Here is a 13,663-nt window from a genome sequence, read left to right on the forward strand (position 1 = left end):
GCTGCATTCACTGATTGGATCAATAGCATGGAGAAAACTTTAAATTCATTCTCAGACTAGGGTTAGGCAAAGCACGTACATTTTCCCCACTCTCTCAGTGCCGGTGCCTCTTTAGGCACTTTTCTTTCTCTGTGCTCTTAGCCTGCTCCTGCTGCTCCTTAATATTTTCTTCAGCTTTCGTTTTCCTGTTAGTTCCCAAAAGTCCATAGATTTATAGTGAGAGGAATATTAGGGTCCTGTTAAGGACCTTCTCCTCTCTCCCACAATCTCTCCTACCACTCTTTAACTCTGAGATGTATAAAATGTGAAGAAAGTCCCCTTTGGCTTCAACAATGATTGATGCTAGCAAAAAGCAAGTCCCAAAGTGCTAAAAATGACAAGATTCATGCAAGTTGTCATCATTTAATGCTATTGCAGTTTGTTTGGTTTGGATGTTACCCGAGGAGCCCAAGTTCTTCAAATTTACCCTTTGCTTGGGAGAAGGTTGAGCTCGTGTTGTGTTTCCCTGTGATATGGTCTGTGAGGGTGACAGGTAAGGGACAAACTGAGCTGGGGCACAGCTAGATACATATAGCCATGGCAGATGACAGAGAAGAGAAGAAGGAAACAGGTCTGAAGAGGCCTAAGAGCCCTAGCAATCTGCAGGCTGCTTTAAAGGGTTGTAGAAAGATGATGAGAGGAGTTTTAAGACAAACCCTGTGAGGAGTCATGGATGACATCCTCCCCACACGCTCCCTAAGCTCCCTTGGTGTTCAGAGGACTTTTAGGCAACAGATTCTGACTGACATGCTAAGCTGGGTGAAGGCACGAGCAGATTTATATACATTCAGAGTCTTTTCTTGACCAAGGGTTTACTTCCCTTGAGGCACGAGGAGCGATGTGAGCACACTGAGGCCTGTGCAGTCTGCAATAGCAGGAATTGGGAATCAAAGCTGCTAACAGATGTAGTAATTGTGCATGAAGGTGTTGTTGTAATGGATCATAAAATAATGATTTTTTGTAGTCTAATTACATGGCCAGAGTTTCTGAGGGGCTGAGGGCACCCAAATTTCAGACTCAACACAGCTGCAGCAAATTGGGCCCATCAGCTCCTTTACTTTCACTGAAAGGCATTTCCTGCTTTTTAATCACCACAGTGCTCTGTAAGACAACCACATTCATATATATAACAAAATACCTCCTCTTGCAGTAACTGATACAGTTCATTTAAAGTGCTGACTGCTTCAGTCTACAAACCTTGCCTCCCTCATGGAAATTTCTGCTCGCAGGTAGTCTTTAGCCTACCTAGAATATCTGAGCGCCTATTTCCCCTTAGAAGATGAGTGGAAAGCAGGTGCCTGTCCTTCCACCAAGCATGCTGACAACTGAGAAATGAGATTTAGGCAATCTTTGGTAAGGCCATGGTGACTCAGCCCGTGCTGGTCCTGTGAGCAGCCATGCCTGGGCAGAATTCTTCTCTGCTCACCCCTAGCGCTCACTGCTTAAGATTGCACCTGATTTTCAACATCCCCTGAATAAATAAAAGAAGCTGTAAGCTGATGTTGTTGCACAACGTGAAAGCACACAATAGTAATCACAGCTAATGACTCTGCTAAATGCTAGGCTGCACACACCTCCTTGTTTGGTGTTTGTTTTGTATACAGAAGGTAACATCGGCTGAATAACGAGGATGCCAAGTTACAGATGGGGTTGTGGAATCGTATTTGACAGCCGATTAGAGTAATCTGACAGAAATGATGACTTAATCACCACGACAGACTCCAAATTCCCAGACAGAATTCCACCCAGGTTAATCTAATTTCCTTGCAATATTTTTGCCAGAAATAGACTCTTAGCCGGCTTGTTTTCTCCCATGCAGATGTCACATGGTTTTGACAAGAATGTAAATAGGTAGCATTATTATTGTTCAAAAGATGACTGTGAGGCTCTAAAGCTGGAGAGGATCTGTGCCTTTGAGAGGTTTGGTTTTTTTGTGTTGTTTTTTTTTTTTCTCTGATGAAGTTATATTTGCATATAGTGGGGTGTACTCAGGAAAAAGAGGGGAAAAAAAGGCATAACTAGTCAATTGTAGTCATAGGCCATGTCTTGGTCCCACTGCTACCCTGAACATAGCTAGTAGATGGATTCCCTTTGATTTCAGGGGGATTCAGGATTTCGTGTTTTACAACCGTTTCTTTCCCATTGAGATTTTTGTTATCCTGTGGACCACATCAACACCTCTGTTTGGGGTGAGCCCAAAGAGCAGCAGTGACGTACTGGGCCTCAGGTTTTCTCCGGCCTCCATTACTGCACAGGCCTCACATGGAGCCTCTGTGGCTGCCGGCACTGCCGCAAGGCACTGCCAGCCTTGGGCAACAGACATCTGCCTGCTCTTCATTGTGAAACAAGGGTGAGGAAAGCTCAGTCGGGCTGTTACGGGCTGTACAACTGCATCCAGTGGAGCTCTGTAAAATGTTGCCAAGGAGGGATCGTTCCTCACAGCCCGTTCTCCAGTCTGGTTGCGATGGTCCCATGCACATTGCTTGCTAGAGAGGCTGCCCACCCTCAGAAACAACTTGTCTGAGAGCTGTGCACTTCTCTTGTACTATAGGTCCAAGTGCAGGATGATAACATCTGTAAATTATTTGCTGCAGTTACTTTTCTCACTTTTTCCTATTTATTAATTGCAAATGTGCAGTCATAAATACTGTATTTTTATAGGCAGAGCTTTCTTCAAGCACAGAAAAAAAGCGTTTCCTGTTTTTCTGTATGACAACGTGACATACTAAGAAATCACTTACCTTGAGATCCATAAGTGTACGGCTTTGTGATGTATAGCTACAATAACAGCTTTCTGATAAGACATGAAATCCTTCATTTCAGTAGATGACATGATTCTAGTGGGTGGCATCTAATTTGAAACAGGTTTATATCATCTATAATCTTTTGGAGGGCCTCAGAAAGCACAGCTATTTTATTATTTTATAGCCTACAGTTATACAAGCAAGATATAAAACACAGAGATTATTTTCTCTTTTGCTTGTTTAGAGTGAAAGGATAGTACCTATTTAGCCTTTGTCTCTGCCCCTTTAATTTTCTTACTTACTTCACTCCTTATAATTCATCTTTTTTTCCTTTTTCCTTTTTTCCTTTCCTTTCCTTTCCTTTCCTTTCCTTTCCTTTCCTTTCCTTTCCTTTACTTTCATTTCCTTTCCTTTCCTTTCCTTTCCTTTCCTTTCCTTTCCTTTTCTTTTTCCTTCCTTTTCTTTTTCCTTCCTTTTCTTTTTCCTTCCTTTCCTTTTTCCTTCCTTTCTTTTTACACCTACTTCTAAATATTTTATGGGTAGAGAGCTTATAATATGTATTGTCACGGCAGTTGTCTCTAGAGGTCAGCAATGAGTTTAATAATGAGATGCGAACCAGTGACTCTGTAAAACCCATTTCAGGTTATAAATGGCATGTTTTATTGAATCTAGTGTTAAAGGTTGTTAACGTATCAATTGGTGATGGTCAGGGTTAAACAAGCTTCAACACGAGCCCTCTCATGTTAGGGAACTGTCAGTAATGTATTTTTCCACCATCCTCTTTGCCGAAACCATGTTTGTGTATCACATCCATTTTGCCATGGCTATTCTGTGGTTTAAACCCTTCAGACCTGATCTGAATCTCTTATTAGTTTTGCACTGATATAATTCTGTTAAGCACGGTGGCATTCCTCCTGACTTAGACTTGCTGGTGAGAAGAGAATTTGGACCCTGGGTTTTCAGCAGGAACCTTTGAAATCAAGTCAACTCCTAGTTGGAACATCTTGTTAAATCATGCCTCTTTCTTTGCAAGCATAACAGATTACTGACTTAATGAACTTGAGGTAATTATGCAAAACAGAAGAGGATAATTTCTGATGTGGTAACTGTGTTTACCAGGTAACCCTGATCTTTACATGGTGACTGTGGTACTGCAAAAATAACTTCTTTACATGAGTTTGGTCCAGAGGTCTCTAGTTCAAGAGGTTTGTAAAGTTAAAGGTTTTTAGCATTGTTAAAATTTCATTTATTCAAAGTATATCCAATTAGGGACATAAAATGGAGCTAGGCGGAGTGATAGATTCGCTGTCTATATAAGGCCTGGATTTGGGTTGGTTTTCTATAACTTGCATATTTGCAAATTTACAGTGAACTGAGAAGTGATGTTTCTAGTGGTCATCAGAAATTATCCTACATCCTCCTGGGCCTCTAGTATTAGGAGATATGTCTGACTACCTCAGTTTTTCTTTATTTGCACCCTCTTACAATGCATCCAAACAACTCAATTTTGTTTTCTTTATTTCTTTACCTTCCTGTGGCTCTGCTGAGATGCCAGTACCTGCAGTGGGCTCATTGGAGCAAGTTGCACCTTTTTTCCTTGTTCAGCTTTTGTTTGCTGAGTGGACATGCTGCATCCCATTCCCATGAATTTAAAGTCTCCTGCAGTGCCCAGTGTATTGTTGATGCCAGGATAAATGTTAAGCACTAGTTAAAGAAGATAGAGTACAATATAAGGTCTCTTTTTTTTTTATAAATTAGATCAAATAAGAGTGGTGGCAGACAAGTGCAGGGCTCTTTAAGTCTGTCTTGGAAACAAATGATTCAAAGAGAACGGAACTGTTAAAATGGAAGCAAATTTATGCATCCTGGTGACTACATCAACCTTGTGGCTTTGCCTTTTCCTTAGGGCACAGTAGGGAATTTTGCAAGCAGCACAAGGAATACATTGATTTGTAGGGCCAGAGTGCATTCTGGACTTTGAGTAAATCTTACGGAAATATTCACAGCAATATTGTATATTCAGTAAAGAATCTAGCAGCTACGTCCCTGGAGGTTAAGTGACTCCACCAAAAACAATGCAGATTTGGTTTTCTGTGCTGCTTTGAAAGTGCATTTGATATGAGTTCATGGATATTCTCTCCTGCTCAGCTGTTTTTGTTTTCCAACATCATGTTTGTCATAATAGTCTTTTATAAAAAAACATGAAATTGCTGCTGACATTTTCAGCCAATACTCAGCTTTGCTGCACTGATAGATGTTACAAAAGCAGAAACAACACAGATTTTTACATGTTCATGTGAAATGGAGAAGAATTGCTGAAGAGAGTAAAGGCAGTGGCCCTGCTGCTACCTTAAGGTTTGTGCAATCAAATCCCAGCAGTTCTGCAGAGCCCAATGGTAAAAAAATAAGAGTTGGGTTTCTGTTTTTTTTTTTTTTTTTTTCAGGCTTAAGCATCTTCCCCGTTGAAAAACAATGCAGGGCCCTTTCTGAGGGATTTTGAGAAGCTATAATAAAATTCCCCTGAATCCATCACAGGGGACCCATGGCTGACTATAACCAATGTCCAATAGAAGAAGCATGCACTCTCTAACCAAAGAGGACTCAGCTGTTGTGGTGTTTCTATTCCTGAAATAACAGAAAGCTGTTGGTGAAAACTTTGTTGGAATTTTCAACAATTGAAGGTGGGGGGAGCCTCATTTAGCAATGAAAGCCAAGGAAACGCCATTTTGGGTGTGCGAGGGTAAGATGCCGTGAGATGTACAGCATAGCACACTACACATGGTTTCTTTTGCAATAAGAAGGAGACAAATGGAGGAAGAGGTTGAAAAGGAAAAAGTGTTAGGAGCTTTTATGGCTTTTATGGAAGCCGGAATTGTACAGTGTTGTGATGAAAGCTTTATGAATGAATGTATAATGTATTGGAAAAAAAAAAAAAAGATACTAAAGAGTTACAGGAAGCTATTATAGGAAGCACAAGTCTTCCTCTTCAGTCATGAAAGAATCAGCACATGTTTTTTTAATTACAAGCAAAGTTCATTTGTCAAACTAAACTCCTTTGAGTATGTTTGAAATGCTTGTGAGCTCTTAAATTACTTGAAAATTCCATCTCAGTCTTGGCAGTGGTGGAGCTCAAGAAAAAAAGTTGGTAAAACAGAAACCAAGCATGCCATAAACTAATGAGCGCTGTAACTTTAGAGGTCTTCTGAAACTAGATATGGCAAATTAAAGTTTTATATGAGTCCTGTGGGCCCAATGATCTATTTTTTTAATCTTCCTGGTTATAAAATGCTCCTTTACCATTTTATATTTCTTAAAAGCCTATAATATGGTGTTATTTTGAAGTTAGATCATTTCAACATGTTTAATATTGATCATGTATCCCTTTAGCCCCTCATTAAAAACATGATTCTTGATTTTTATGACTATCCAACCTGCCTTACTCTTTTTCATTTTTGTTTTTAGATGCATCATCCTATTCAGATGAAACCCGCAGATAGTGAAAAGTCCAATGGTATGTGTTTAATTTATTTTTACCTAATTGTGACTCTCTTTTCACAAAAGCAAACAAAACATTGTGAACATTGTGAGAGTTTTTGCTTTACTCCTTGTGTGGTGAAAATTATATGAGGCAGTTTTCCTGCGCCTGACAGGTCAGGAAAGATGTTGACCTTTTCTGAACTCCCATTTATCCTCAGCTTTAAAGAAGGAAGGGTATGTTCAGAAAAATGATCTTCCCTTGTACCTGCTGTATGTCATGGCCTACCTTGCTACAAATGTCTGTTCACTTGTGTTCACTCCTGGCAGTGAGGTGATCCAAGAGCACCCAATATTGATAAAATGGAGATTAAATTTTAATGGTGAAAAGGAAAAAAAAAAAAAAGAGAAACAAAAAACATTCCAATGTTATCAAACAGTGTAAGCAGCTGATGGGCCTTAAATATTTGCCTAAACCTCCGTTTTATAGAATGGTGCTGTTCTGAATCTGAACCAAATTTAGGTTTTAATGATATGCCTAGTTCTGAACTGGGAAACCCACCTTGCATCTCTCTGTATACTTATTCCTCTCAACGATTGTAAAATGAATGCTATAATGACAGTAATATCCGTTCAGAATACTAGGTTACTGCCTAAGTGGATGTATATGACATGCAAAATAGACAGCATTCTCAATCTATTAAACATGCCAGGTTTGTATATTCAAGGAAATAAGATAATCGGATGGTAACGCAGCCTGGCTGTGTGTGATTCTTTAAAAATATATACATGTGTATATTTTGCCCCTTGATTTGTTCCTGTAATTTTCTAAAATATATGTTAAAGATATCATCTGCCTTCTTAGATTGCAAGAGCTTCTTTTTCCCATAAGGCCCACATAATCAGAGCTGGTTCCTCCAACAGGCATCTTTGCACCTCATTAATTAGTAATCAGGGCAGAAGCCGTGCACTTAGAGATCTACATACCTGCAAATGTAAATTATGATTGGGCTCTAAATCTCTCCACAAGGCTTTTTTAAGGCTTCTTTTGTGCTAATTGTAGTGCATCCCATTTTCAGGCTTCTCCAAGGATTAAAAAGTTTGGAAGGAAACTAAAACTTCACATTGTGCTAGGTTTCCTATTATGACAACTTTCAAAACAAAACTGGCCACAAGCATGGGAGATTTGAGCCATCACCCATTTGTAAGGGAGTGGTGTTTTCTCTCTTGGGATGTCAACAGAGTTTTAGCAGCAATTTGTTGCTTTCTTCGAATGCTCAGAAGAGAGGCCAAGGAATGAGCAGGAGGACCAAACTTTTCAGTCACCACTGTAGCAAGTGAGAGCTGCTGCTGGAATCAAAATTTCACTCCCTAGTATTTATTGTGCTTGCAGTGGGCAAAGTTTTCCCTAAGATACAGGAAGACTGGCCTGGACCCTCTGAACTACTTAGCCTACACAGGTTCTTTTTTCAAGAATAAATTTCACCTCAAGTTCATTGGCAAATTAGAAATGTAAGAGCCAAGGGGCTGAAGTAAACTCCCAAGGAATTACTTAGTCATTCCTCATTTTTCTTCCTAAAGAAGATTGAACATATTGGCAAAGCACTATGGGGAATTGTGCAAACCCTGTCCTGCTCTGCAGCGCTTACAAAGCAGGGTAAATTAGCTCCTCACTGCTGCTGTTAGACTGGGGTTATCTACATAATACTCTTGTCTGCACTGTGGGAATACTCTTATTAATCTTCAGAGCATTCTCTTGCACCTATCTCTAGCATGAAAATCATGAGGGATTGGTGTTTTTTTTTTTTCTTGACTTCTTTGTATTTTGAGAAAAACATGTCAACAAATGAAAGGCAATCATCATTGTCAAATTAAAACCCTTTTTAAATTTAGACTCCTGGAGAGTGTATATGCTTCTGGTAGGCATGTTCAGAGGGTGGTGAACCCTTCGTTTCTAATGACTGGGGAAACAGAAGGCAAACTGACACCATGATGATGGGAACAATAGCACAGCTCCTCAGAAGGACGGGGCATAGGAGTAGGATCTGTGGAGGAGGCAAGAGTTTGCAAGCAGCCTGAAGAGCCAAAACAGAAAAAAAACAGCAGCATGCGGGAGGTGGAGGCCTGTTTGGCATGTGTTTCCCATATGCTTCAGGCTATCCATCTGAGGAGGTATATTATTTGTGCCAATAGCAAAGTGTAAACTGTACCCCTTCAACCAGATTGGTAAGTTCAAAGGGGAAAAGAAAGAAGGCATGACAAGGAATCTTGGTTTTCATGATCCATGGTGTTTGAGCTTTTTAGGAATGCTTGAAACCCTTTGATTTCTGAGTAATGGGAGGATCCCACTACATTTTGTAGGTAAAGTGGTGTTTCTCAAGTTTCAAAGAGGTTAAAGAAATTCTGTTCAGGATTTCCAAATAGCTTGTAGAAAGATATGTGGGAGAGGTTGAACACTCATTGCAGTTCTTCTGAGCTCGCACGCATTTGTGAAAGGGTGGAGAGACCTGTTCCGCTTTCAATGGCAGGAATCATAGAATCACAGAATGGCTTGGGTTGGAAGGGACCTTAAAGATCCCGTAGACAAGGACACCACTCACTAGATCAGGTTGCTCAGGACCTCATCCAACCTGGCCTTGAACACCTCCAGGGATGGGGCATCCACAACCTCTCTGGGCAACCTGTTCCAGTGCCTCACCACCCTCTGAGTGAAGGGGATGTTGTCTCCTTCATCTTACAGAGGTTTTCAAAGAACAGTATTTTCTGTGTAATAAGATGCCTCCTCCCCATCCTAAGTCCCTTACTAAAAGATCTGAATGACCAACCAAGCCCAGCAGTGCTGGGATGGAATGCTCCTCATTCCTCATCACTGTTCCTGTCTTTATGCATCACTTTACAAACTTATATCTTAACACAAAAGGCCAAGCTCACCTCATGGGAACTGGGAGAAAATAATGGAAGAGCCAGCTCCTGGGCATGTTTGACTAAGTGCCTGGGCACTTATGTGGTACTAGGACTTTATTAGCAACCTGAAGGTCTGTTTTCTTCTGGGTAGTAACTGGGTGGCTGATAGATCTATGTAATCATCTCCATTTCATCCCTGTGTACGGGGCTGAAGATGGAGAACAATAGCTCATGTGTCTGAGCCAACTCTTTGCTCGTGCAGATGAAGCAAAGCTTAATCAGTTTCACTGAGCTTTTAGCAGCTAGAGTTGATGGAGAAAGACTTGCCTTTAGGTCTAATTAATTTGTCTACCCTGGAGGATTCTGAAAAAGGCTTTTATTGTTGAGAAATGTACCACCCTGAAAGATTTTCAGATGATTAATTTTGTAGAGTACCCTGTTCTAGTCATCTGTTAGGTCTACTCTGACCACTTTTATGTTGCTTGGTAGCTATTTTAACCTATCTACAAAGTTTCAGTTAAGGAATACCTGCCAGAAAAGCATGGCTTCAAGACTTCAAAGACTCCACCATTGCTCGATTCGTCGTAACTGTTATCACTCACAAAACTTGTCTGCTTAAGGCTGTTTTTCAATTTTCAAAAAAGAAGGGGTACCTGCACTCTAATGCAGAAAATCACAAACACGTTTGGCTCTAAGATGTCAGTGGCCATTAAAGTGATGCAGTTAGCAAATACTTAAATGTTTCTTGGACCAGGATTTGCACACTGTCAATACTTTCAGGCACGTATCCTGAGGACAGTATACTCTTAAATGGATCAAAGCTTCAACACTTCAGGGAAAATTACAAAATTCTCCATTAAAAAAAAAAAGGGGGGGGGGGGGAAGCAAGGGGTTATTTGTGTGATCCTATCATTTATTTTTATTTATTTGATTAGTGAAAACTTGAAGAAATAATTCTGAAATTCTATGTGGCACGACTTTGCCAATTTGGAGGGAGTAATTAAATGCCATATGTTAGCACTAACACATAGAAAAGTTGATAATTAATGCAGGCAGTTCCAGATCCAGGTGTGACTTTGACAGATTGTACGCAAGGGTTTTTCACAGCCTTACAAATAGGGATAAAAAGTCTGTTTTCCCCCCTTCCCTTCTGGATGAAAAAAAAAATAATATATTACCATTTGTACATAATTAACTATTTCTTGATTTGCTCAAAAGAGAAGGCAACTTCTGGGTGGAAAGCACACTCTTTAACTGACTAGAGCCCTCAAAATATATAATAAAGGGAAATAACTGATTTTTCAGGACATAATTTTGGGGATTTAGGGTTAGAGAAAAGGAAAGTTTGTTGAGTCTTAGGGCAGATTTCCCATTATTGTTACAAGGTTTAATTCTTTTCTAGCATGCAGGAAATAATCCCTGCTTCTTTATTCTCCTGGGTTAGCACTACTGATCTAATACAGACTGCAAACTGAGAAATGGGGGTATGCTCATGCAAAATGCTCATTAATGAAGCAAAATGAGTAAAGCTGAAATATTTGGAGCCTTCAGGATGTTATTCTGCAAGTTGAATGTAGTGCTGTCAGAAGGCAGGTGGCTCTGGTTTGAAAGAAGCCCCCACCAGCAGAAGCAGACTTCACCTCTGCTAGCTTCTGATGGCTGACATAGCTCTCTTCAAGCATGATACCGAGGCACCCTTGCTACTCATCACAGAGATAGTCTTGATGGAGTTAAGAAAACTCATTTTGCTATAAAACAGATGTCTGCTGCTTGTCACACAAAGTTTCTACATTCAGGCAGAAGAATCCCACCTCAAATCCAGCAGGTTCAGCACTGGATATGTCACACTAACTGCCTGGGCAGCAGAGCTGACCTGCATTTGTTACATGTTTGGATGGATTAGAAGTGAATCCCACAATTATTTGCTCAGGATGCTGTGCAGTTTCACACCTTCCTTCACATAGCTAAAAATTCAGGCCTTGTTCGGTGTGACCTTCTGCCTTCTTCTGCTCCATCAGTGCGGAGCACTCAGCCATCTCATCCTGCTCGTTATTTGCAGCCAGTGGTATCTCCTTCAGGTCACCAGAGTGGTGCAAAACAGCCAGAAGTTACAAATAGGCCTATGAACAGAGTCAGAAAGCAATGATATCAAATGCTTGCCAAAAATTTTGCATTTAGTTTCAGGATTTTGAATTATTGAAACCTAACCCTAGTGTGGGAGAGAGAATTGTCAAGCAGCAGTGAAACGTTTCTGAAATATGTGCACACAAATACCGTCCCCTGTGCCCTGCTGTCCTTCCCCCAGCTTTCTCCTTCCCCTGCTCTTATTGCCCAAAGCACTCGCAGCTTCCAGGCTTTCTCCAGTCCCTCAGAGCTCACTTATTCCTCTCATCCCTGAGGCTGGAGCTGAGGACATCTGCATGTTAGGGTTGGGAGTTAGCTGGAAGTTTACAGCCCCATCTATTATTGTCCAAAGCAGGGAGGAGGCTCCCATGAAACAAGCTGTCCTGTCTTGCCAGGAGAGGTGATTTTTTTGAGGAGCTGGCCTCTTGGCATTGGTAACAGCCAATAGATAACATTTTAGCTGGGACTAGGACTGGAAACTTCAATTTTAGATGAGTATAGTTGGGGGACATGGCTTCAGAAACTGCTGTCCCTTCTGAAGCCAGCAGTGGGTAGCACCTTTCCAATCTCCACGCTTTGTTGGGTTGCATGGACTTAATGTTGAGATCCTCTTTTTACAGTTTGTGCACAGGCAAGGTAGCAGGCCTGGCTGATCGAACGGGGGTGTTGCTAACCTCTAAATACACTTAAGCCGTACTTCTTGCAGTCCATTGTCTATTCGATTCTCGCACCACATCTGCAAGGCAGGGAAGTATTCCTTTTAGAAAGGAGAGAAGTGGCTGACCAAAAATGCAGAAACAAATCCTGTCAGCCAGCCTTAAGCAAGTAAAAAAGCATTCCTTTCTCTGCGTGAGAATACATAGTTTAAAACTATTTCAGCCTAATAATATCAGATGTTCCATCAGATGGAGTGAAAACATGTCATTCTGAGCCTGACAATAGTCCCTTTAAATGTTTTTTATGCTGGGCCCCTGGCCAAAACAGAATAGAAATTTTCTTAAGCTTCAATGCTGATCAGCACTGACTAATAGCACTGAATGCAGGGCACGTCATCATATCAATATGTTTTCTGTACTCTGAGCATTCTTTGTGAAATCTGCATTTTTAAGATGTACAGTACACGGGAGCTGGATGTTTAATTTACTATAAAATCACCCTCAAGCTGAAAACCTGCAAATCATCTTAGTTCAATTGCATATTTATAGGTTTACTAGCGAAACTGAAGGAGGCCGGTGGGGAGTTTGTCATCTGTTACTCTTTGGAAAATTAAAACAAAGACTTCCCATTTGCTTTGGAGGGGTAGAAAAGCGGTGGGGGTTCTTTGGCACCCTGATGGCTTCTGTTTGCTTTGTAGGGCAGGGTGAGGATCCCTGCATCAGTGAAAGATCTCTTTTTTTTTTTTTTTTTTTTTTGAATCTCTGAGTGAATTTCTTTGGTTTGAGTCATTGTCCTTGCACCTAAGCAAGACCTTCAGCTCCTTACTCTGGAACTGCATGGTAGGCACTTGTCCGACAAGGCCAGCAGCTATTTTTAAGAGAGAGCCAGATCTGATCACTCTTTGGGTAGCCTAAAATCAACTCACGTTTTAATTGCCTGGGTATTAGCTGACACACAGGCAGAAGTTAAGAGGTGGCACCTGGGCTTGCCCCAGCTTGACCTCGGTTTGCAGCATGAGAAATCTTTACAAGTGCCTGGCAGCCCAGCTGAGTCCCTTGGTCATACCCTTTCCTGTGCCCTGGCCATAGTGTTTGGCTGTTGTTGAGGGAGCAGGCAGGCCAGAGACCTTCCTCGAAGAGATTAGTCAAGGGAACATAGGATTTTTAAGCAGCCAATTTACAGGTATCCTCTCACCAGCAAAGGTGAGTACCCATACTTTCTTCATGGCTGTGAGCAAGCCAATTCAGTTTCACCATCCTTAAAATAATTATTTGCAGCACCAAAACCAATTGTGTGTTATGAATCAGGTATAAAGTTTCATTGAAAGGCATTTATTTATATATAAATCCCGACTTCGAGTCTCATCTGCAATCCCACTGTTCAGCAGCTGATCTCTGTATACCTGGCTCACCCCATGCATTCGTCGTTTGTTAACCTTTCCTGAAGGGTTAACCTGCCAGTGGAACCCCAATATAAAGTGTGAATGAAAATGTTGAGACTTGAGGAATCTGCCGAGAAAAACTTCTCCAGGGTGTTAAATTCACACCAATTTTCTTGCCAGCTTCTCGAGCAAGAAGCTGAGATTGTAGGGGCTGGTCTCTGGTTTGGATTCTGAAAAATGCCTGGTCTCGGTGCTTGCCTGTATAAAAGCTACAAATACTTTTTAAACTCTACAATTCTAAGAAAAAAATTACTTCAAATACCTCTCTTGTGATCAATAA

General features: G+C 41.0%; 1 protein-coding gene across 22 annotated transcripts in view; it reads left to right on the top strand.

Moving 5' to 3' along the window:
• The window catches only part of CELF2 (CUGBP Elav-like family member 2), a 455,245-nt gene that overhangs the window by 371,767 nt on the left and 69,815 nt on the right, over nt 1-13,663 (top strand). For all 22 annotated transcript variants that reach the window (XM_040546975.1, XM_040546986.1, XM_040546982.1 and 19 more), the window contains one exon: nt 6,246-6,294. In XM_040546975.1, coding sequence (XP_040402909.1) covers nt 6,246-6,294 — 49 coding nt within the window. The remainder of the gene's footprint in view (nt 1-6,245; nt 6,295-13,663) is intronic.

Source organism: Cygnus olor, chromosome 1 (genome assembly GCF_009769625.2).
Source record: "Cygnus olor isolate bCygOlo1 chromosome 1, bCygOlo1.pri.v2, whole genome shotgun sequence".
NCBI lineage: Eukaryota > Metazoa > Chordata > Aves > Anseriformes > Anatidae > Cygnus > Cygnus olor.